General features: G+C 37.5%; 1 protein-coding gene across 1 annotated transcript; it reads left to right on the forward strand.

Moving 5' to 3' along the window:
- Window positions 1-13,277: 13,277 nt before the first annotated feature.
- On the forward strand, window positions 13,278-23,666 carry LOC129274617 (mitochondrial protein C2orf69-like). Its single transcript, XM_064108983.1, has 5 exons — window positions 13,278-13,619; window positions 14,530-14,808; window positions 16,055-16,297; window positions 17,130-17,347; window positions 18,718-23,666. Exons 1-4 carry the CDS (start codon window positions 13,350-13,352, stop codon window positions 17,313-17,315), a joined length of 978 nt encoding a protein of 325 aa, XP_063965053.1. The 5' UTR covers window positions 13,278-13,349; the 3' UTR covers window positions 17,316-17,347; window positions 18,718-23,666.
- Window positions 23,667-24,291: the final 625 nt, after the last annotated feature.

A 24,291-nucleotide genomic window follows, 5' to 3' on the forward strand; every position in this document is an offset into this window, starting at 1 on the left:
TTTCTAACCCCGGATAAGGAATGCTTGCTTTTCACACACGAAACTCGCTAACCCCGGACTAGTGGTTTTTGTCGATCATTCGTAGTACAAGTACTTCACTCGTACCTTTTTTACACACGCTAAAATTTCCTTAACCCCGTACTATAGGTGGGGCCAAATTGCCATTTAGCCCCACCTATAGTACGGGGTTAAGCTTAGCCCACTTTCGTTTTACACTAGCGATCTTAACCCCGTACTATCGCTCTTAGCACCGCAATTGCTGGGATAACCCTGCTTTTTTGCAGGGCCAAATAATCCCGTACTAAAGGTGGGGTTAGCCCACTTTGCAAAAATGCTGTGTAAAAAGAAAGTGGGCTAAGCTTAACCCCGTACTATAGGTGGGGCTAAATAGCAATTTAGCCCCACCTATAGTACGGGGTTAAGGAAATTTTAGCGTGTGTAAAAAGGGTAGTAGGCATGATCTTCTTTGCACACCGCCCGCCACCGTCGGCATTGAGAGAAAATGCGTTTACGGCAAGCCACACTGACATATCACCTTTAAACATTTTTTGGGGTTGCACACTGATGCATTTTATCTGGGATGGCGCCAAGTTATTTTTTATATGGGGGATAGTTGTCATCAATTTCAGGTCGTCTTTTTCACGGCAAAACGACAAAAAACAGATGTCATTTTAACTTCTCCGGGCATTATGTCCGGGGTAATGTAAGCCCAAATATTTTTTTTAATGTGTTTTCTTTTATTCTCCGTCCTATCCCCACACCATTTCCATTAATTTTTTTTGAAATATTGAAATGGGCGGCACTATCTCTCTGACCCCTCATGCTTTCTCATTATAGATAATTAAACAACATGAAAACAAATATCTTTAAAAGAAATTATGTAAGGTAAAAAAACTTGTTTATAACGTTCAGCAAAAAAACAAACACGGTACAAAACTAAAATGTTAAACATGGTAAATCATTCATTTATTTTTATTTCATTTTCATTATAATTTTTTTTTTGCTGAGATTAATTTTAATCAATGAAAATTAATTGTCGGATTTGGGCTAACTTGAGATGTGAAACAGTGAAACAAAACAAAAAATCTGCAGTAACAAAATAGCTAATTGAATTTAAGATACAGATTAGGCCTATATAGCTTACGAATCCATTACAATGATTACAAATGAAGATAAGCTAGTTAATTAAAGAAAAGATTATGGAAAGTCCATATACGAAGAGGCGCATGTTAAATCGTAGGGTAGACCCCTTTCGGCCCCTATGTAATGTTAAAGCAATAATGTAGTCTCTATATACTCCTCAACTTTGAAATGTTGAACATATATATTTCTCATATTCTTAAACCTTATATTCTTATATAAGCTTCCATAAATTAAGTGATCAACTTTAAAGATGACCAACGTTTATATGATCATTGTAATATTTAGCATTATTTCTGTAAATAGTATTTTTTCCATTGCGGATATTGCACACCTTTTTCTATGTTTTAATTGTAATTGCAAAGCTCTACTTTATCCACTTGGACATGTTTGCAGCAATGTTCATATTTTCCTTGTCTTCGGTTACTCATCATGCAACTGAGGTATGTTTATACTCTAAACACTCACATTTGTATTTCTTTCGTTATATCTGACAAATAAAATAAATAAATTAGATTTTTTACAGGCAGCCTCTCATATTTTCCATTTTAGTCTCATACAATCAGACACTGTTGATTTTGTTTACTCCATTAAAACCCTATTTTTACCTCAACAGATAACACATTAACGCATAATTTGCAAAATCATCATTATATATATGTATTCTATAAAAAATCAGTGTATTGAACTAATAAAATGTCGAAATTACTTAGTTGAATCAATTTTTATGTCGGACAAGGGTCTCTTTCGTTGAAATATCAATGAAAGGTGTCTCTAAAAGGGCACCGTGTTCTAAGTAAGGGAAATAATGAAAATTTCGATTTTATCCAGTTATGTTTGTGAATCTTGAAAGTTTTTTCTCTTTTTACCTCATAAAGTACGCTCCATACATCAATTCTACAATCAGTAATAAATGAAACATTATTTGATCCCCTTTTATTGAAATATATGATTTTATGAAAAGTCGTCATTCCGAAATAAAAGGTTCAGGTGACGATAAAGACTAAATATTTTTCCGATTCTATCGATATCAAACGATGTCGCGGACTTGAAAGACAAAATTGCCTTCGTGAAACGGAAAGCGCTGATTTGTCGCCAATCTTCCTATCTCGGAAGAATGGTCCTAGGACGTTCCTACGTATCGCTCATCTCGTCATGCAACAGGCCCCAGCTTGTTTTAGTTCCAAAACTGAAAATTTGCTGGCTCGCCTCGCGTCGCTCGCAAATTGATATTAACTGTAATTGATTTCTTTATATCATGTCAGATCTATTACAATATAAAACTAAAAACATTGTAGGGCTTTAACTGAACGATTATGTCCTCTAGCTCTGTCATTATTCCCCCATGTGCGGGTGTCCCCAAACTTTGACATCATAATTTTCTAAATATTATGTGAAAATCTATTTCAAAATTAGATTTTCGTATTAACATGTTTAAAAAGGTCATTTTATTTCGCTTGCTATGATCACTCACAGCCTTAAAAATCTATATTTCCACAAATAGTACGGCATATTTAACTTGGCCCCTCTAATATTTTTTTGCTCATTATGTATATTGATAATTTCATGATGCCTCGCTGTTCCCCCCCCCAAAAAAAAAAAAATGCATCAGCAACATATTATGTGTTTGGGAGATGTCCGCAGACTTTTCCAGATTCCAACACTTATTCAGAATCCATCTCTATATAGACATATCACTTGACACCACTCCTGAAAATGTAGGACCGAGATCATAAGACAAAGTCGTACCTTTGTATAAATTCCCACCAATAGACATGCCAGCCTTGGCATAACAATTGTGACAATTGTTATGCCAAGGCAATCATGTCTTGATTGGTGGCCAACACCACAACAGTGGCTTAACAGGCGGGGGGGGGGGGGGGCAGGGGGGGGGGGCAAGCTGCCCCCCTGGCGGATTTCACCGGGAAAATAAAAGAAAAACGGGAAAAAGAAAAAAAGGAGGGAGAAAGAAAGGGAAAGAAAAGGGGAAAAGAAAAGGAAAAAAAGGAAAGGGAAAAGCGAAAAGAAAACGAAGAAAAAACATTTTTTTAATGGAAAAGGAAGGAAAGCGGGAAAATGTACGAAAGAAGAACATTTGAGAAAGGCGAAATAGGCCTATGTAATGCAATAGCACGGTGGGAAATAAATCAAAAGATGACAAATTGGCAAACAATAGTGGGAAACGAAGGTAGAATGGAATTAGTCAAAAGCTAAATTGGAAAACAAAGAAAAGGGACAAGAAAAAAAAACACAACCGGGCTGCCGATAATTGAAATTAAAAGAGCGGGAAGAAAATTGGTCTGCATACAACATTGTGCTATAAGCATGACAAGCTTGCTAAATTTTATGCAAATAAGCTCCCGGGGCTTTGCCCCAGACCCCACCTAGTAGGGGCTCTTCATTTATAACCTTCAAATGGCTCTATAACGCCCCCGTTCAATCACTGGCATACAGGCGGGGGGGGGGGGGGGGTCTTGGTTCCACACCCAAGAGGAAATAAAAGAAATTATAGGAGACGACGTATGAATGGAAACAATGAAATGTGTTATTTGCTTAATATAATGGGAAAATCTATCACATAATTAGAATTTAATTTCAATAGGCATTTATTCCAGCTCGCTTTGCACGCTGGCGACTTTTTACAAATTTTTCCCACTTGCTTCCCCCCAAATATTTGGTTCATTACGCAACTGGGTTGAATAAATGTGTTGTGTAAAAGCTATATTCTGTATATACCCGCGATTTGATTAAAATAGCGCCAATCTGCGAGGTTTAAATGGCTTTGATATCAAGAAGTTCCGGGGGCTCCACCCCGGACCCCAACCGCACAGCACTGCGTATGGAAGGGTTGGGCCATGCCCCCCAAAAGTTTTACAAACAAGAACAAAAAAGCAAAGGAAAAGTGTAGGATATGATTTTATTTACTGAATATCATGTAAAAAAATAGCTCAAAGTTAGATTCTCATGAAAGGGTGATTTTTTTTCTCGCTCGCTTCGCTCGCTCGGGACTTATATAAAGCAGCTTATTAGCACATGTGCTATATACTACGCCCCTCCTTTTTTTTTTTTTTACTCTTCACGCTACTGCCGCAAAGAATCCTGTTCACAGTGGTGTACAGACCACAAAAAAGGAATCTAAAGAGAAAAGAGTGAAATATATTATTTTCTGGATATCACGTCAAAATCTATCACAAAATTTGATTTTTGTATTAAAAAGGTCAACATTTTTGCTCGCTCGCTTCGCTTGCTCGCAATTTTTTTTAAAAGATAAATTCTGCCCGATACGCAATATCTGGCCTTCTCAAAATAGTCGCCTCATTACGCCTGTTCATACCATGATATGACCGGGAATTTTTGGCTCTTGCCCCCCCTGGCCACCGACCCCTGTTACGCCGCTGCTGACCACAATAGCACCAATAATTATTAGGGGCCCTTGAATATGGAATCTTCATACGGCACACTAAGAAAAAAGAAAAGGGGATGTGAAAACTTGAATTTATATCATTTTCGGGATATTGTTTACAGATTTTTCAATTTAGTTCGAAAGTTTCGCTTGCTCGAGATACTTCCTACTGCACGGGCCTAGCTACGCCATTTGTTCTGTCCCTTTCCTTTTGGCCCCATACATTTATAGTCAACTTCCTTTCTTTTCCCGCTAGCAGAAGGGTGACCGACCACGTGATTTGTATTTCTATTTACCTTAGGACAAACTGAGGAAAATATAGGGAAATGAGTATATGGAGAACATTTACTGTACGTGTGCATATGTGCCTAAAAAGATAATAATAAAAATATGAAAAAGCCCTGTACGTAGGCCTACTGATCCCAAAATTTATAGTGAGATATATATATAATTTGATCCCGGGAATTATGCCAGCGTTTTTGGTTTTCAAGACATGCAGTTTAATCTATATGATCAATATCTAATAATTTCTATGATATTTGTTTCTTCGATTATTCACTGGGTGTATGCATTATTATCATCATTGTTTATTATTATTATTATTATTATTATAATTGTTGTTGTTTTGATGATTATTATTATTATTTTATTTATTGTTGTTGTTATGGTTACCATCATTATTTTTTTTTTGAGGGGGGGGGGGTCGTTCGTTATATGGAGTCGATTGAGATAGGCTGCAGCCAGAGCCCTCTGAGGATGAAAGAATTAAAAATATTTAAAAAAAGTACTGTGGCGTAACCGGGCCCTGTCGGGGGTAGCGTTCTGCCGTCTCGCAGTCTCCAGAACCCGGTCCACGCTTCTCCTCACGTTTATATCTCTTTTGGGGCGGGTTCGTTCACAAAAGTCTATTGTGCAACGTGGTACACTCTCTCGCTCCTCTGAAATACACCGAAACACCCGCTCACTCACCCTAAATCATGCAAATGAAGCAACCTGGGAGATATTCAGTATACAGTTCAACTTGATTTATTCGGAGCTTACATCTTACAACCGCACGCCACCGCAGCTCCCAGCGAACTGACGTACTTCTCCAATAATCTCAAAGCATATCACAACTAAAATATCGCCCTCTATGATTAAACTATGAAATACATGTTAAAGGTATAACTCATTATGCTACACAGCCCCTCCCCAAGTCTGGGCTGTCCTCGGACCAGGTATTAACAACAAAGCATAAACATGAATTTCTTTAAATGTTATCTCGCTCTTCCCAAGAATTATAGAAAACATTAAAACAATGTTAAAAATATACAGGTATATACATTGGCATAGTACATAAAGGAAGTACCGTTCTTACATTAACAACCAAAATAATCTATATACAGAAATAGATAGAAAGAGTAAAGAGAGTAGCATTGAGATCAGGAAAATTTCAAGATGAGAATTACATAAGAAAGGTTAGAAAATAGGAAAGGGAAAACATGGAAGCAACAAAAAATAAAGCATACATCAAGGCATAAAACAACATTTTGAATACAAAAATCAAATGCATCAGAGTCTTTTACTGTTTCTGGCACAAAGTTATAGCGAAAGTTATGTCCAATATCTATTCTGCAGATTTCTAAGTGCTAGAGGATTTCTTCTTGGGGTTTCTTCAAGGCGCATGTCTAGAACTACTTTTCATCATCTCGATCTCTCTCTCTATAAAGACTTCTTTGGAGGCCAAGGCGTTATCCTGTCGTAACAATCAGCGGATGTGCATCCAACGCAATTCCTTCGAACTATCTATATGAAGAACAACATCACATGCCAGGTTACATTCCGACCTTGGTCACACTCCTACTTCCTGTAGAGTATGTCTTGCTTCATCTCCAGCTGTGCATCCTCCAATAGGACTTCTCCACACTAGACTTTGAAGCCACCGTTGACCAATCGGGCCGGTCGACTGACTGATGCTCTGCTTCCAAGATCTACCTGATCGAAGGTTCTTTCTGTTGGTATCTGCTCATTGCTGATGTCAAGTTCCACGGTAACCACCCTTGCCTCTGCAAAGATCCAACCAAGTGCCCGATGATCCGTCTTGATCTCCGCCCATAGAAGTTCTGTTGCAGCTCCGAAATACTACCATGGCCCATGACTCCTTTTGAGCCCCATAGTAGTTTTTTTTCTCTGCTTTCTGAATGCAGTACCCCACTAGCATAGGATATGACTTGCTCCTTCCCAACATAGGACAGCTCCAGTTCCCTCGTTGCTAGTATCTGCATATCCAACAAGTACTTCTCTTCGACGTTCAGAGATCCCCATCTCCACGCTGCACTTATCCTGCAAGGAATTTCAGATCCATTCTTCATAGCCACTCGTCGTAGGCGCTATACATTTACATGTATAGGCGCTATCCACGCTGTCGTCTACACACCGACTCAATAGGCGCTATTCACCCACGTGTATAGGCGCTATCTCCGCCACACACACCCAAAGCTCCATTCACCAACGTGTATATAGGCGCTATCTCCGCCACACACACCCAAGGCGCCATTCACCAACGTGTATATAGGCGCTATCTCCGCCACACACACCCAAGGCGCCATTCACCAACGTGTGTAGGCACTATCTCCGCCACACACACCCAGGGCGCTATTCACCAACGTGTGTAGGCACTATCTCCGCCACACACACCCAGGGCGCTATTCACCAACGTGTGTAGGCACTATCTCCGCCACTCACATCCGGGGCGCTATTCACCAACGTGTGTAGGCACTATCTCCGCCACACACACCCAATGCGCTATTCACCAACGTGTGTAGGCACTATCTCTTCTTGCCTCTCTCCAGGCTCCCTTCCTCTGCGCTATCCACGCTGTCGCCAACACACACACCGTACTCCGGGTGCTATTCACCATGTGCATCGGCGCTCTCTTCTTGCCTCTCTCCAGGCTCCCTTCCTCTGCGCTATCCACGCTGTCGCCAACACACACACTCCTGGTGCTATTCACCAACGTGCATAGGCGCTCTCTTCTTGCCTCTCTCCAGGCACCCTTCCTCGGCTCTCTTTACCCCTCTCTCCTGGCGATCTTCATAGGAGATATACGTGGCGCTCCCTGTAATACAGGCGCCTAAGTTGTCTGAGCTTCCAATACCACGTTGTTCAATCCCACCGCGGCCACCAGTGTGGCGTAACCGGGCCCTGTCGGGGGTAGCGTTCTGCCGTCTCGCAGTCTCCAGAACCCGGTCCACGCTTCTCCTCACGTTTATATCTCTTTTGGGGCGGGTTCGTTCACAAAAGTCTATTGTGCAACGTGGTACACTCTCTCGCTCCTCTGAAATACACCGAAACACCCGCTCACTCACCCTAAATCATGCAAATGAAGCAACCTGGGAGATATTCAGTATACAGTTCAACTTGATTTATTCGGAGCTTACATCTTACAACCGCACGCCACCGCAGCTCCCAGCGAACTGACGTACTTCTCCAATAATCTCAAAGCATATCACAACTAAAATATCGCCCTCTATGATTAAACTATGAAATACATGTTAAAGGTATAACTCAACGAACGTAGAGGGCAGCAACACACAAGCGTGTTGCTATTAGGAAGGTCCACTCGATACGCGCATACAAATGAAGTGCGCGAGCAATTTGGTAGTCATGCCAACGAAACCATGATCCGATACAATACACTTACGGAGTGACAGCAAAATATAGGTAAACTAATAGATTATGACAATAGTAGATTAAAACAATGAAAACAAAAAATATATAAAAAATTAAATAATAATGTACCAAATTCTTAAAATAATATATCACTAAATTATTGTCACAATTTTTGTGTACATCTTCAGTAAAACAGGATTAAATACTGTCATAAATAAACCAGTCTGCTAATTTCACCCGGATTTAGCCAAGTCATTTTGTGACATAGAGATGTATACTAACTACGCTAGAGTGCGGAGTCGCCATAGGCGCGCGTACTTAACGTCTGTGATTGTGTGGAGCGTGGCGGCCATTGCTCGATAGGTATAGATTCGCAAAAGTACCCGGATGTACCCATAGCTCGTGCGTTGTAACGCTGTGAAAAGGGGTGCCGTCTCCGGCCTTTTTCTTGAAGAAAAGAACACAACCTCATAAAAATCGAAAATATGAATGACAAATTGCATCTCAATACACTATTAGAGTGATTACATGGGGATTATGCTATCAATTTGGCATTTTAAAAACCTGATTTCTCGGGATGAAATTCTAAATAATTTGCATTTACCTGTCCGTTTATAGGCCTGTAATAGATAACAATGTTGATATACTATCATATAAACAATCATATAAAAATAAAAACATACAGCGGACATTAATAGAAAGATTAACAATTAATTCAAAAGACTGCAGTGAATTAGCCCTTCTCTGGATTTCCCTACCTTTAACTGCATCGTCCTCCTTCCATCCTTCCCACATTTACGTCCTTTGATTCTATGTTTATGTTGGATATAATTTTGTAATTTCTATATAGGCCTACATGATATGTAACTTGCTTTAATTTGTATGAAATATAGGCCTATCATTTTTATATATTAAGTTGTACAATAATTCTGTATAAGTTAGTGTTTTGATCTACATGCGCTATTAAAGGGCATCTCATTATTGTTCTTGGTGAGCCTCCCGTTACACCATCAATGTTGAAATTTGTGTTATTTGGTGAACGTGCTGATTTTGTTCTTATAGGAACATAATAAATTCCCCAAAATCTGCAGGCCTATATGGCCCGAAAATAAAATATTGATTTAAAATGTCGAGAATATAGCCTAATTTGTTCAAACTTTTCAAAAATGACAGTTTTAATTCCCTTCACTTTAAGTTAGATTTGTTTTAATTCGCTTTTTAGGGGCCGTGTGTGCAATTAAAATAACAAACACACCTAAGCAAATTCGCTTTAACATACTGATCAAAATAAAATACAGGGGGCGCGACCGGACCCCTCCCTGAAATGAAAATGAACATTACACATAATAAATGATTGTGATTTTATGCACCCCATCACTTTCAAAATCATTCCGCGACGCCGTAATTAAAGGACAAGTCCACCCCAACAAAAAGTTGATTTGAACAAATAGAGAAAAATCCAAGAAGCATAACACTGAAAATTTTATCAAAATCGGATGTAAAATAGGAAAGTTATGACATTTTAAAGTTTCGCTTAATTTCACAAAACATTTATATGCACATCCTGGTCGGTATGCAAATGAGGATACTGATGACGTTACTCACTCACTATTTCTTTTGTATTCTATTATATGATATATAAAATATTTTAATTTTCTCCTCATTGGAAGGTGAAACAAGTTTTCTTCCTCCATGTACATGGGGAATTACAATTATTCTAACATTTTATGGTTCAGTAAAGTTGGTCATTATTGTCAAATCTGTAAAAATGGAAATATTGTATAATTCAAACAATAAAAAACAAAAGAAATAGTGAGTGAGGGACATCATCGACTCTCTCATTTGCGTGTTGCCGAGTTGTGTATATAACTGTTTTGTGCAAAATAAGCGTAACTTTAAAATGTCATAACTTTCTTACTTTACATCCGATTTTGATGACATTATCAACGTTATTCTTGTTTGATTTTTCTCTATTGATTAAAATCAAAAATTTTCTGGGGTGGACTTGACCTTTAACATAATATAATAATTTTGTTCATCCATGGAAATCTTATTTAAAAAAAACTGATCGAATAACCAAACTCAGGTCCATAGGCCAGCAAATGACATTAAAGGAAGAAAACTAGAAAATCAAATTCAGTTATACTTTTAAAATGAAAAACAAAACTGGATATTCAAAACGCGTGTTTATCTGTTTATATGTTAGGCCGGTGCCAGTGCTTACAAATATTTGCCATAAAGTTCATTTATTCAAGCGACACAGACACAGTTAATTAACACAATTTCAAGGCAGGTATCAAATTTGAGATTAAATTAGGATTTTTAATATCTTATTCCAAGTATTGTCACTTTTGCAATATTATTGTTTCATAATTATGTTTGGTTTTAGTACTCACAATTTTGCAACCGTTTTCATAATTATGATAAGTTTGCATTGATGTCTTTCATGATATTAGTTTTATACACTCTTGCAGTAGTAATAATATTCTTTATAGTATAATACAAATTATATATCATAATCCCGCCCCTTTTCTTCTCTCCTTCTCCCCCTTCTTCCTCTCCTTATTATTCTATCCTTGATTTGTTCACATGATATTGGTCCAATCATTATAGGATCAGAAACAACGGCGATAAACAAAATATTTCAGCCAGTTTGCCGATCAGCATATTTTCAGCCGGGGAGAATCAAGTCTATACTTTCCAGAAAATCAAAGTAAAATTGTTTGCGCATTGTGATTTGTTTACTCTCCGAAGTTTTAAAATGTTTGCAAGGCAATAACACTGTACATAAACATCCAACCCCCCATTAGGCCTCCTGTACATTGCAAAATTGTACGACTGCATGCGCGCATTTGATATGCAAATTTTGCTGTCAACAAACTTTTCTATACATTGATCGCAAGTAAGAAAGTATACTTTTATATACATATTTATAAATATGATGGGATGGTTGCCAGCAAAGGAAATCTAAATCATCAATTTTTAACTGAATCAATGCGTAAATCATTTCCAAATATCAATAAAAAGTCATTTTATGATTCGCGAGTTTTTGTGATGTTGGTTTACATCAGCGTGTAAGACATGGGGAAAAGGGATCGAGTTATTATAGGCCCTATTGTGTAGATATATATGGAAAATGAATTATAACAATTATCTAAAGTGAAGAAATAAATTATCAGCAATCAGCATAATAGTAATTAGGAAACTATGAACTATAAAAATACAATCGTGTTTTTTTTTTCGATACAGCGTCTCAGATGCATCAGACACTGTGATATGGCCTATGAATTTTCTTAGGTTAATGTACATCAAATCATATTAAAACACATTAAATTTATTTATCAGGACCTAGGCCTAAATGTTATTTTTGATATTCATCTCTTCCAAATCATTAGAAAATAGAAGTCATATTAATGTATCGAAATTTTACCTAAGCAAAAACAATTGGGACTTTAAATCGTTTGCCTGTATTATAGCTGTATCGGCCTATATTATGCGCTATAGATAGGCCTATATAGGCCTTTTGACCTCAGTTTTGCTAGATTTTTGTTGTATTTGAACTTTTATCCAGTGCAATATTTACAATTTTGCTTTTCCATATGCTTTCGTGCTCATATGTCATCAATTTGTCATGTTCTGTGCTCATCCGTGTACATGCCCCATAGGTACTGTACGCTCATGGCAGGCTGCGAATACCTATCGAGCAATGGCGGACGGTCTCCACGTAATCACAGCGATTTGACGAAGTACGCCCTCTAGCGTTACTAGTATACATCTCTATGTTTTGTGACCACCGAAAACCTCTCAGAGCACTTTTTTAGTAGATTGTAGAGTTGATTTATTTTCATTTCCTCTTTATCATTATTTTTGCTTGAAATGTTTTTACAGTAAATATCATGCTTAAAAATATGAAATACTTGTTCCTGTATTTTTCATAAAATATTACATGGTGGTGACAACAGTTTTATGACTTTGCATATCAATATGATAACAAGTATACGTGAGGTTGATACGTCTTCATCTAAATTTCGCTGCACCATAATGCGCCTACACAATCCAGCACCGCCTCTTATACAAGCGCCATGGCTGGCATGACCGCGCCGGCGCCCCGGGTCGGTCGGTGCTGAGGTAGGGTACGGTGGGCTGCATGCATGTGCTAACACAAATTTTTGTAAAATTATGAAATGAAAAAAATAGATGTGACATAGACCTTCGCCCCTTGATAGTTCGTCTCAAGTCAAGACCGGTCGGAATATACATAGCTCGATAATGAACCAGATAATTGCTGTCTAATATTATGTCTAACGTTGTCTGGGACTTGGCTTTGCTGTTTAGTGGTCGTATTCGATCTTGCCTGATGGATTGCAAAATGTGGGTTGGATTTGTGGATATAGCATAATTATTTTAGATTTTCAGACTACAATCTACACTCTAAGTGAAAATTAAAATTCTAACCTTGAATATTTATCGTTGCTCATCCGCCATAGTGCCACATCAATGACAGACCAAGTCTATATCTTTCAAGTCCATATCTAGCTAAGTCGAGTCGCGTCGAGATTCCTGATGCCAGTGCAGTGCAGTCAGCATTATCATTCACGCAGCGCAGTACGCGCACCGAGGTACAGGTGACCGGGGAAGTTTCGGCGCGGCCAGACCAGAACATCACGGTCTTGCATGGCTCTGGCGTTAGCTTGTGTAGATTTGGTAGGGGCAGCGAAATTAAGCAGAAGAACGGCTACACAAATATTATCAGTCTATGTATTTTTATTGCTATGTAAACTACAAGAATCATGATTACCTTTTGTTTTACAATTTTTAAAAAATACAAATATGCTAAAATGATATTATTTAACATATTTTCTTGGAGGTTTTATTATCAATAATAAATAGTAAAATTGAACAAACGAAAAAAAATCAACTCTACAATCTTCCAAAAAAGTGCTCTGGGAGAAAATGGTCACAAAATCTGAGCGGAGTGGACCTTCCTAAAAGCAATACTGCAAAGTGTTGCTGCCCTCTACGTTCGTTGGTATAACTCATTATGCTACAGTACTATAAAAAAAATCTAGCGCACATCGATGGCATTCCATAAGATTTTGGATTGTACGTGCATGATTGACAACAGTCGCACTCACTTACGCCAATTGAAAAAAATATGCGATTTTCTGTCTGTTTTGCTCCATCATTCCATAAATTGAGGTCCTGTTTATTTACAAAGCTACATTCTGCAACTTTCAGCTGTTGTATTCACCGGATGGCGTGTGGGGAATTGAACGTGGCTAAGGGGAATGGGGTTGAGGTTCTTGAGAAGGTCGAAGGATTTGAAGACCGACGGAATACGCTGTTATTTGGTGCCCGAAAGTCTGGGGTGGAAGGCTCATACATACCGCAACGGACAGTCGTGTTTTTCCCGGGTGACGTGCAGGTACGCGTGCACGTGATTTCAAGCGCGATGCATATGCCAACTTGTTGTGTTGTGATGCAAGCGTTGCAGCCCGAGTCGAGAGTCCCATTCTCAGACTCGGCGGTATTTTTTTAATACTAAAATTATAGAACTTACAATGTATTGCATACTCGTACTCATGATGCATACATTGCCACAAGAAAGGCAAAAATAAGAGTTGAGTACCTTGACAATAATGTAATCTTTAACTTTTGTTTATAATTGAAACTGAAATATTGATTGAAAAGTTAAAGTTTGACAAAGTCGAGACAAAGTTAACAGAAAAAAGGTGATGTGAATGTGACAATTTCATTCATATTTAATATAGGCCATATCCATATGACTTAATAAATATGATGATGATGGTGAGTGGTGACAATAAATATTGATAACATGATGGTGTCTTTGTGATATTGGTTTTGATAATTGAGAATGGTTAAAAAGGGTACTGTAGTCTGTACTTGTGTTATGTAGTTATGTGTAGGACTGTAGCATAATGAACCTTGAACATTTTTGTATTTTATAAACCTATAATTAGTACTAGTAGCTGCTGTACTTTTGATAGTGGTATGAGCTTGAACTTGAAGACACACTTGTCTTGTTGTGCAGAGGTGTCTACAGCAGATATTCCCTCAAGCTATAAGATTGATGGTTGGTTGGAACATATATCCAATTATTAAAAGTTCAGTATTTTCACAAAGAATCAATGGCTATGATACTTTCATAAACTTGAATGATCGATGATTGTTATTGACCCTTTTTTTATTGTTAGAAAAGAAAACATTGCCAATATGGAAACAAACTCTTGAGAATATATTTCATAGCCAATGCAGTGTCAACAAAATATGTAATAATCTGCAATAAGACCATCCACTTTATTTTTATTTCACAGAATTTTGAGAACATCATGAAGCATCATGAAGCCAATCAGAAATGGAAAGAATGGACATTTGAGAGCAATGTTCGCATGTTACAGCATAGGTTCCCTGATGCTCAGGTTGTCATGGTGACACCCTCACGTCGGGTGGACGAGACCTTCAGTTGCTATGGTAACTTTATGGAGACAGACGTCCTTGGTTCGCCCACCAGCTACGAGTACCGTCATGCATGGGAGCATCTGAGGCTCCTGATTCAAAATGCTCGGAAATGTATAACAGAAAAGCCATCCGCGGTAAGTATGTTTACAATATTTTCCCGCCACTGACAGAATCACTCCCGCTTACATTCGTAATTCCGAAGCTTCGTTATTCCGAAGGTTCGTGATTCCCGAAGGTTCGTGATTCCGACGGTTCGTTAGTCCGAAAACCAAATGAGGTTCGTAATTCCAAAGGTTCGTTAGTCCGAAAATGAAGTGAGGTTCGTAATTCCGAAGGTTCGTTAATCCGAAAACGAAATGAGGTTCGTAATTCCGAAGGTTCGTTAGTCTGAAAACGAAATGATTAACAAACCTTATTTCGTTTTCGGACTAACGAACCTTCGGAACAACGTACCTTATTTCGTTTTCGGATTAACGAACTTCGGAACAACGAACCTTATTTAGTTTTCGGATTAACGAACCTTCGGAACATCGAACCCTATTTCGTTTTCGGATTATCGAACCTTCGGAATAACGCCACAAATGTTAGGATTAACGAACCCTTTTGCGTTTTCGGATTAACGAACATCGAGGTATAGGCAATTTACGTGTTTCGGAATTACGAACCTTCGGAATAAAGAACCTTCGGAATTACGAACCTTCGGAATTACGAAGTGTAACCATCACTCCTGCTCCACATTAATTTCAAGGTGCAACCTGAATAGGGCTTTTGCATGGACTCTGCCAATTCTGCTCACAATAGCTTTTGATTGGTTTATTGTATCGAAGAAAAGCTTTGTGTGTACACAGTATAAGGCGACCTATAAGGCGATGCACACATTACTACATGTGGATATGAACAATAGACCTAAGACACTTTGTGTGTATTGTGAATAGCATGTGACTTCAGTCGAACTTGGCAGTCTGCTGTATGTGACTCTAGTTGAACAAAGCAGGCAAAGAGTTAGAAAACAACTTCTTTAAAGATTGTGATGCACTCTAATCATGCAACAATTTGTTGCAAATTCTGTGTTTTTTCATGATAATTTTTCAATAAAAACAAAATTATAATATAAGAAATTGTGATCCACAAAGATCTGAATAGCTGATAGGAATAAAAAATGATTGAAAATCTTATTTAGCCCCAAAGAAAAAGGTCACTGTTTTGCGTAAAGTTGTGCGTAACAGCTTTCTGTATTGCACTCCATTTCTATGTAGGACAAAGGTCAATGGAAATGAGGTAAGTACAACGTTTACTTGATCAAGTCTGAAGCAATTGTTGCAGCAGTCGTGATATCAATCAAACTTACATGTTTTTTGTCTTTATTTTTTACCTATGAAGGAGGGAGTAGATCCTGCCGGAGAAAAAGTGACCGAGTCTTCACTGACGGTTATTGGTTTCAGCAAAGGCTGTACAGTCCTCAATCAGCTCATGTACGAATTAGAAAGTGCATGCTCAGACCAAGCAATACTTGCCTTTATCAGGAGAGTCGAGGCCTTCTATTGGCTAGATGGTGGCCATGCTGGTACTGTCTCGACGTATGTTACAGATGATAGCGTTTTAAGAGCGGTCGCCAATCTCAAGGTATGTTATAACAAAGGCCTTGTCGAATACCTTCCACCCCAAAACCAACAATGAGCCATCCATATGAATTTTCACATTTTTATTGAGCTTGAAAAAAAAGCATCCTAAGCTGTAAAATGATATATGACAAGCACTTGATTGAATGCATTAGAAATTCAGCAAGTTAAAAAAACTAAGGAGAAAACAAGGTTTGAAGTTTTGGGTTCATGCAAGCATGAGATGTGCACACAGTGCAAATTAGGTGTATTTTCTTAGCAGTACGCAATAAATGGTGGAAAAGAAACACTTGCTTCTTTTTTGTTACTTCAAATTTAGGGCAGTGTAAAGAAGAAGAATCACTCTTACAGATAGCTAATTTTCAATTTTGTGCATGTGGAAGACTAAATTACTCTATTGGCTATTCAGAGAGAACCTTCCCTGGAGCCTGTAACACAAAGCTTAGCAATGATTGTAGAACAAATTTTCACGATTGATTGCATTGACTACAATGTACAATCATTAGGAAAAATCAAGCGTACGATCAATCATTATGCTTTGTGTTACGGAGCCCTGGTGACTTTTTGTTGGTTGCTGTTAACATATTTAAGTAACATTCAACATGGAAGTCCTGGGGGAAAGCAGCTATTTTTCAGAACTGAGAGGCCTTACTAGGCGTAGGTTTGAAACAAGAAAAATCTATTCGTGCTATGATTCAATCCCCAATCTTTCAAATTTTGAACTAAGTGATATGATTGTGTAATTTCCAGTCAGATATTGTTACTTGTACAGTTCTCTACTTTACATAGACACTTTTCTAGTACGAATTACATTCGCTGTTTTAATTTCTTTATAGGCTACATTCAATGTTCATGTCACTCCCTACCAAGTGAAAGATGAAGGGCGCCCTCATATAGGTGAAGACCATCTTCAATTCATCTCCAAACTGATGTCATATGGTGCAGACGTTAAGAGCACACTTCACTTCAGAGATGAAAGCAGATCATTAAAGAGGCATTTTGAGGTCCTCAAGCTGTTTTGATGACTTCATAGTGAATGTGAAGGTGTTATGATGTAAGTATTATCTTCATTTAAATACTTTGTTTATCCCAGAATGGCCCAAAGCATTAACATCGGGAAATATAAAATATGAATACGAAAGACAAATATGAAATCAATACTCCCATTTCAAAAAATCTGGATTAGATAATAGATGTGTTTTGATTCCCTTTCACAAGAAGAGACAGATTGTGATTGCCTGAGAGTCAGAGGTATTAATGTAGTCCTATCTCCGGCCAGGTTCCGTGTGATTTTACATGTAATACCGAGTGGGTCACTGGAGTCTTGTACATTCCTGTGACCGGTGAACATAGGGTCAAACAAATGCATAGATATTGAGACGCCTATTTAGGAGAATCATAGAAATCATCAAAGGTAGGAGCATTATTACAGGAACTTTGGCCCGTTTCATAAAGGACTTGCAACTGTTGTAACTTTGCCATTATGGCAAGTACCATGGCAACAGGGCTCAGCAGCCAATCATTATCAAAGTTACCATGGTTGTTTTCATAATGGCAAAGTTCCAACTGTTGTAAGTCCTTTATGAGCTTTAAAAGCTGCTTGAGCTACAGCCAGGGTAATAATATCCAAGTCCTGTGGAAGCGCATAGAGACGTTATTCATGTGTTATGCGCTATACAAGAACTGACTATTATTATTATTATTATTATGAAACGGGACCCTGATGTTGAGTCACCCACAAATGATTTTCCAGTCAAGTCTTTGGAAGCCAGGGGAGCGTTTCATGAAGGGACTTTGTCTGACAAGTTCTGTTTTATCCGACAATTACCATAGTAACAGCACCTCTCAGCCAATCAGAATCCAGGAAAGTTGTCAGATCTGACAACATGTCGGACGAAAATATTGATGAAACGCCCCCCCGATCTCTTGGGACCATAGAAATCTGTGTGACTAATCAAATTTCAAAGTAGAAGATGTTGATAATGTTAATGAAATATGTTTTGCTCATTCTTGGTCCCCTAACACAAAAGTGAGCGATTAATCGTATCGCTTGATTTTCAAGATTGATTGTACATTGTAGTCAATGCAATCAATTGTTAAAAAATGTGTGACTTAATCAAAATTCAAATTAGAAGATGTTGATGTTATATGTTTTGTTCATTCTGGGTCTCGTAACACAAAAGTGAGCGATTAATCGTACGCTTGATTTTTAAGATTGATTGTACATTGAAGTCAATACAATCAATCATTAAAAATATTCTATGATCATTGCTATTAAGACTATGTGTTATGGGCCCCTAGCGTGAACAATTACTTCCACTTAGACAAATATATTTAACTTAGGGAAGTTCAACTTATGCATATTTGACTCTATGCTTTACTGCTTCGATGTGCACATTCAAGCTTTAAACTTGATATCCTCAGACTCTTGCCAGAAGACATGTTGCAGACAGAGATCCATCAAGAATGGCGGATTGATGACAAAGCTGTGATAGACAATCAACAAGGGACCTGTCACAAACATCAAAGATCATTTAAAGCAATGATGGTCTACAGGCATTGAGATGAGAAGTGATGTATTACAATAGAAATCAGAGCACAGGTTTGCGTAATATCTGTAAGATGTCTGTTCAATTCAGTGACCAGAGTCTTTTTTTAAGACCTTGGCCCTGAAACATAAAGCTTAGCGATTGTTAGGTAGATTTTATGTGATTGATTGCATTGACTATTGTGTATGATCAAACTTAAAAGCAGCCTTACAATCAAACAAGATGAAGCAGATATTTGTGTGTTTACTCTTTAGAATATATGGCCATTGGATTGTATGAATGAATCGATTCATTAATAGTGCAATCTGATTTAAAAATATTTAGTATTATGTGCGTAAGACTACTGCCATAGCAATATTCATTTTTGTTCAACAACTCAATGACACTGCCTTATTCAAATAGCCAGGCCTATCAAAACTTTCATATCACTGGAAACATATTTACAGGATTATTGTATAACTTGTGTAAATAGTATACACACTATATTCTGAATTCATGTACCTTCATCATTCATGTGAACTTATAATAGCCAGAAAATGAAACTATTCAGGAGTTTTTAAATAATAATAATAATACAGAGTATTTCTAAAGCGCCAAATCCACATTGATTATGTGCTCAAGGCGCTGCGAAAAGGAAATAAGACAAAAATTACATGGAGCAGGAAGGGACAAAGATAAAAGAAGCACAGTCATGACAATGAAAGGAAACTACTGGAAGGCAATTTTAAACAAATGGGTTTTTAGAGAAATTTTGAAATTATCGATATTGGAAATACTACGAATGGAATATGGCAACTGATTCCACAAGGGTGGTCCCGCATGTGCAAATGACCGATCCCCCATGATTTCTTGGATTTAGGAACTGTAAGCAATTTTAAAGTTGTATTTTCTCAGATATGACAGCAGCTTTCTGAGGCTTATATATTTATCCAACCAAGCATTATTAACTTTGGGATCTAACTAACAGTAAGATATATGAATTCATGAAAAGAGCAGGTGGCAAAGTTTCATACATGTATGTAGAATCTTAGAATCAGATGTGTGTGAATATAGCTTTAAAGCTGATTTCAGCTTAGAATTTTATTTAAAGCTATTTTAATTCTTTTGTGTGTGAATTTCCTCTGCATGATCTATACAGGCTTTTCAATGCAAACCTTTTTAACTCTCTATTTGGGGTTACAGTTGTGTGGAATATTATTAGCAGTTAAAGGAGCTGCATATGATGTCATTCGGATTATTGTTGGAGAAATTCCCGTTCTTAGTGGTTTGATTTACCAGCCATCCAGAGAAAATAAAACACTTTACAGGCCATGTTGAGTGAGAAACTAGAGGACTGATGGCTAAAGCTCCTCTCCACAGGGACCTAATAATATCAATATTTAATTTTGTATAATGAGATTGTATTTCGGGACTGCAGGTGCTTTTAAAGTATGTAAAACTTAATGTTCAAACAGACACTGGAAACTGATAGGTCAAAGCTAGCTATTGCAGTGAGCGTTGATCGTCAGAGACCTGGTGCGAGATTTGAAAAAAAGCAATCCTCTCTTAACAACTCAGTCTGCACTAAACTTACACCATCACCTCTTCCTAAAGCATTACCAACAGTCAATGCTGACCAGGGGGGTGTTTCACAAAGATTTAATATGACTTGGGTTGCACTTAAATGCCGACGCGTACATGATATGCAACGTGCAATCTTATAAATCAATACGTAGTAGTGTGCCTCTTGGCATGATCTGACCAATACTGTCATGTCTTTTATACCACGGGCAACTAGTCATTTAAGTGCGACTCGTAAGTCATGATTAAATCTTTGTGAAACACCCCCCCTGTCTCTGTTGCCAAGCCGATCCTCTTCTTCCATCTCTCCCCATCCTTTACCCCTATTCCCAAAAGCTGAACCCCACACAAAACAGCTACATCAGACTTGAACATGAAATATTTGCTCTCCTTCATTTCTTGCCACATTCAGCTTTCAAATCTGCATATTTGCCCAACTTTCTCTCCATTTGGTACTGTGAGACAAGTTAGATGATTTTTCAGCAATTCCTTACTTTCTTCAGGAATAGTTTGGCACATTTTTTTTTATTCGTACGTACAGACACTTGTCATTTTGTTGGATTCTGTTTAAATTCCTTCTATATACGTGTAATTGCCACTCCTAGTGTATTGTAACACTCTGAGACAAGCGGGGAGATTGCAGCATGGATAACGATGACTGTTTTCCTTGCAAGGTAGTGGATCACAACGAGAATAATGGGAAGGAGAACAATCGTAATGATGGTGAATAATCGCATGGGCGGTCAGATCGAGAGGAATAGGAGTAACGACCTGAATTGTTATTAAGGTGGGCATAATATTGACAATCTTAGGACTAGGGCAAGGGCGAACGAGGATAGTGAGAAGTAGATTGGGGAATAGAATTAATTGTGAATTCAAGAGAATCAAGCCTCGTCACAATAGTCTTGTGAGGATCATTTATTTGTGCTCTGGCAGTGGAAACGGTCTTAAAAAATGACGAGCGGAAGACTTCTTGTCCACGCTGATTGAAGTTTGGAACGGATCTACGTCTAAGGGACCGTATTTTAATTATCGATGGCACTCTCTGCTATTCTTCTGCAGGATCGTGCAGCGAAACAGCGGACGATTTTTACCCGAAGTCCTTAGCAGAGTCGGAAAGTAGGAGTTGCCAAAATTGGTGGTACGGGGTAGAAGTAATTTTGTCCACTTCATTCTGCCGATCTGCACTGAGCAGATATCAGCAGGAGGCCAGGCCTGGTGCGCTAGCGCTGCCGTCACGCTGGACTTGACGCTAGCTAGCTAGCTCGTAGTACTGCAACTTAATAATAATAGCGCTCCCCATTCCATGGCAATTCCAATGCGTTCACATCACTTGGCTCGAATAATGTACCACATGTAGATGAAATATTTCTGTCTTGCGTTTTATGAAGCCTCAAAATATTCCTATAATTAAGCAATTACATGTATAAGAAAATTGCCTACCATTCCCTGACTGTGTTCTCAGGCCAAGCCAAGGCAAGATGCAATAGCTCCTCTATTCATTTCCGACTCGGACTCTAAAATATATTAAAGTTACAACTTCTTCTTGGAATTTTGGCAACCAGTCAAAAAAAGATTATTTTTTGCCACAGCTTTCTTTGGCCTTGGAGCTTATTTTCGGGAATCTTTCCCTTTATTCTTTTTTTTTGTTCTACTTTTTTAGACTTGACAATAGACTGTTTTGCACAGTCGTAAAAAAGTTGCCATTCCCTTGCTATCAGCCTGGTCCAATTGTATATTTTTTTGTCCTAATAGCTTATGACAAATCATCTTTACCGTTTGTCCAGAATCAAGGACCAAATTGATGTTTAGATTAACCAATTTTTAAGAAAGACTTCTTTGCTATTCTCTGTGATGACGGGCGTTTCAATACATAGATCCTACTCCTTTTTTTTTAATCATCCGCTGAATCAAAACTATCATAAATTGCACCCAGCCCAATTATACACCTCTACAAATAAAAATAATCACTTCCACAATAGTCATGTATTTCTTCCTAATTTATCAAAGTTAATTTAAAAAAGATAACTTTACTTATTTTTTAAGCATTTATATTTTGCATTGTTTTCTCTATAATTCATAGTGGTACATTAACCAAGCTGCTAGTTATTTGTATAATGTAGTGTGTTTAGATTTGCATATGTTCAAAGTTTTATGGTTTATAATAGATATCCAAGAATTCTAAACCACCATTATTACTCACCTTTGTTATCAGAATAGATTTCTACCTTTTCACTTCAGAAACGTTTATATCTCTCTCCACATTTATTGTCTTTTCATTGGTTTCCACTACGAAAAGATATATCGGTTCATTATCAGCTATTCACCAAAGTGAAATGAACGTTTCATTTTGTTTTCAATTTTGTTTTCTTATTATTTTTCTTTGAATTTTTAATATTACTTTTTTGCTGTCTTTTCTAATCGTAATTCCTTAACTTTCCACATCTCCTTCCCACATATCAAGGATACATTTGATTCTCTTTGCGCACCTCTCTCTCTTCCTGTCTTCCTCCAGACTCGAGTGATTAAATTTTACTATACATCACATCATCCCTTCTCTTTATATTTCATTAAAATTACCATCTCTTTACAATGTTGTTTCATTACACATGTTGACAAAAGCTTTAACAAAGTCAGCAAATCAAAACTAAATCTCAAAACTCTCACTTGACCATTCTGATATACCCTTTCCTTTTCTCTTGTCTCACCACATGCACTCCCCTCAGCATATTCAGCATGTTAATTCGATTTGCATCATTTTCCATCTCTAGATTTTGCTCAACATCTTTTACAATTCTCATATAAATATGAAAAATGACACAATATTGAAAGTCACATTAAGCACATTGAGACCTTTGTAAGGTGTAATGCGCTGTACAAAAGCTGTTCTATTATTATTATTATTATTACTGTTCTTTTTTCTGTGGTGATGAGTGAGTTTCTCAGCGTTTTTTTTTTTACTTTGATCAATAATTCCTCATCGGTTTTAGTAACTATCAATGTGTAATTAATATCACTGAATAGATCATTTAATTTTCTTTAAAATGATACCCTACATGATAAGATTATCGTTCACATTGAGGTGCAGTGTCTTGAAATGTGGGGCAAGGTCAAAATTCAAAAGTTGCAAAATGACACAATATTTAAAGTCACTTTTCTTTTTTCAGTGGTGATGAGTGAGTTTCTCAGCGGTTTCTTTTAATTGTTTTCATGCACCTTTAAACATCAACATTAACATGAAATCAAAGACACCTCTGCACAAGCAAAAACATAACAAACAAACAAACAAACAAACATGCATGGGTATTTCAAACCACGACTCAAACCATGTTATCTCACAGTACCATCACTACAGAAGCAGGGGCTTGATTTGAATGGATTTTCATCTCTATTGACGTGATTGACACAGACAAATGAATCATGTCCTCTATTGACCCATCATGACTATTTCTGCTCGTTTTGCAGCTTTTCGATTCAGACTTTATCCAACACTTTTGAATCCTGCTTTTTTCCTAATGGCATGATCATAACAAGCATGGTATCGTTTTAAAGAGAATTAAATTATCTTATGAATGATATCAAATATGCATTGTGTAAAATTGGGAGTTAGGAGAAATTAATTGCCAAACTCAGATTTCCAAACCTTTTTTGCTCGTTTTGCAGCTTTTCAATTCAGACCTCATCCAACACTTTTGAATCCTGCTCTTTTCCTGATGGCATGATCATAACAAGCATGGTATTATTTTAAAGAGAATTAAATGATCTTTTGAATGATGTAAAATATACATTGTGTAAAATTGAGAGTTGGGAGAAATTAATGGCCAAACACAGATTTCCAAACTTTCTTGGAGGGGTTTATATCCCATCTATAATGCAGTCAGTAAACATT

This window comes from Lytechinus pictus, chromosome 13, assembly GCF_037042905.1.
Source record: "Lytechinus pictus isolate F3 Inbred chromosome 13, Lp3.0, whole genome shotgun sequence".
In the NCBI taxonomy this organism is placed as follows: Eukaryota; Metazoa; Echinodermata; class Echinoidea; order Temnopleuroida; family Toxopneustidae; genus Lytechinus; species Lytechinus pictus.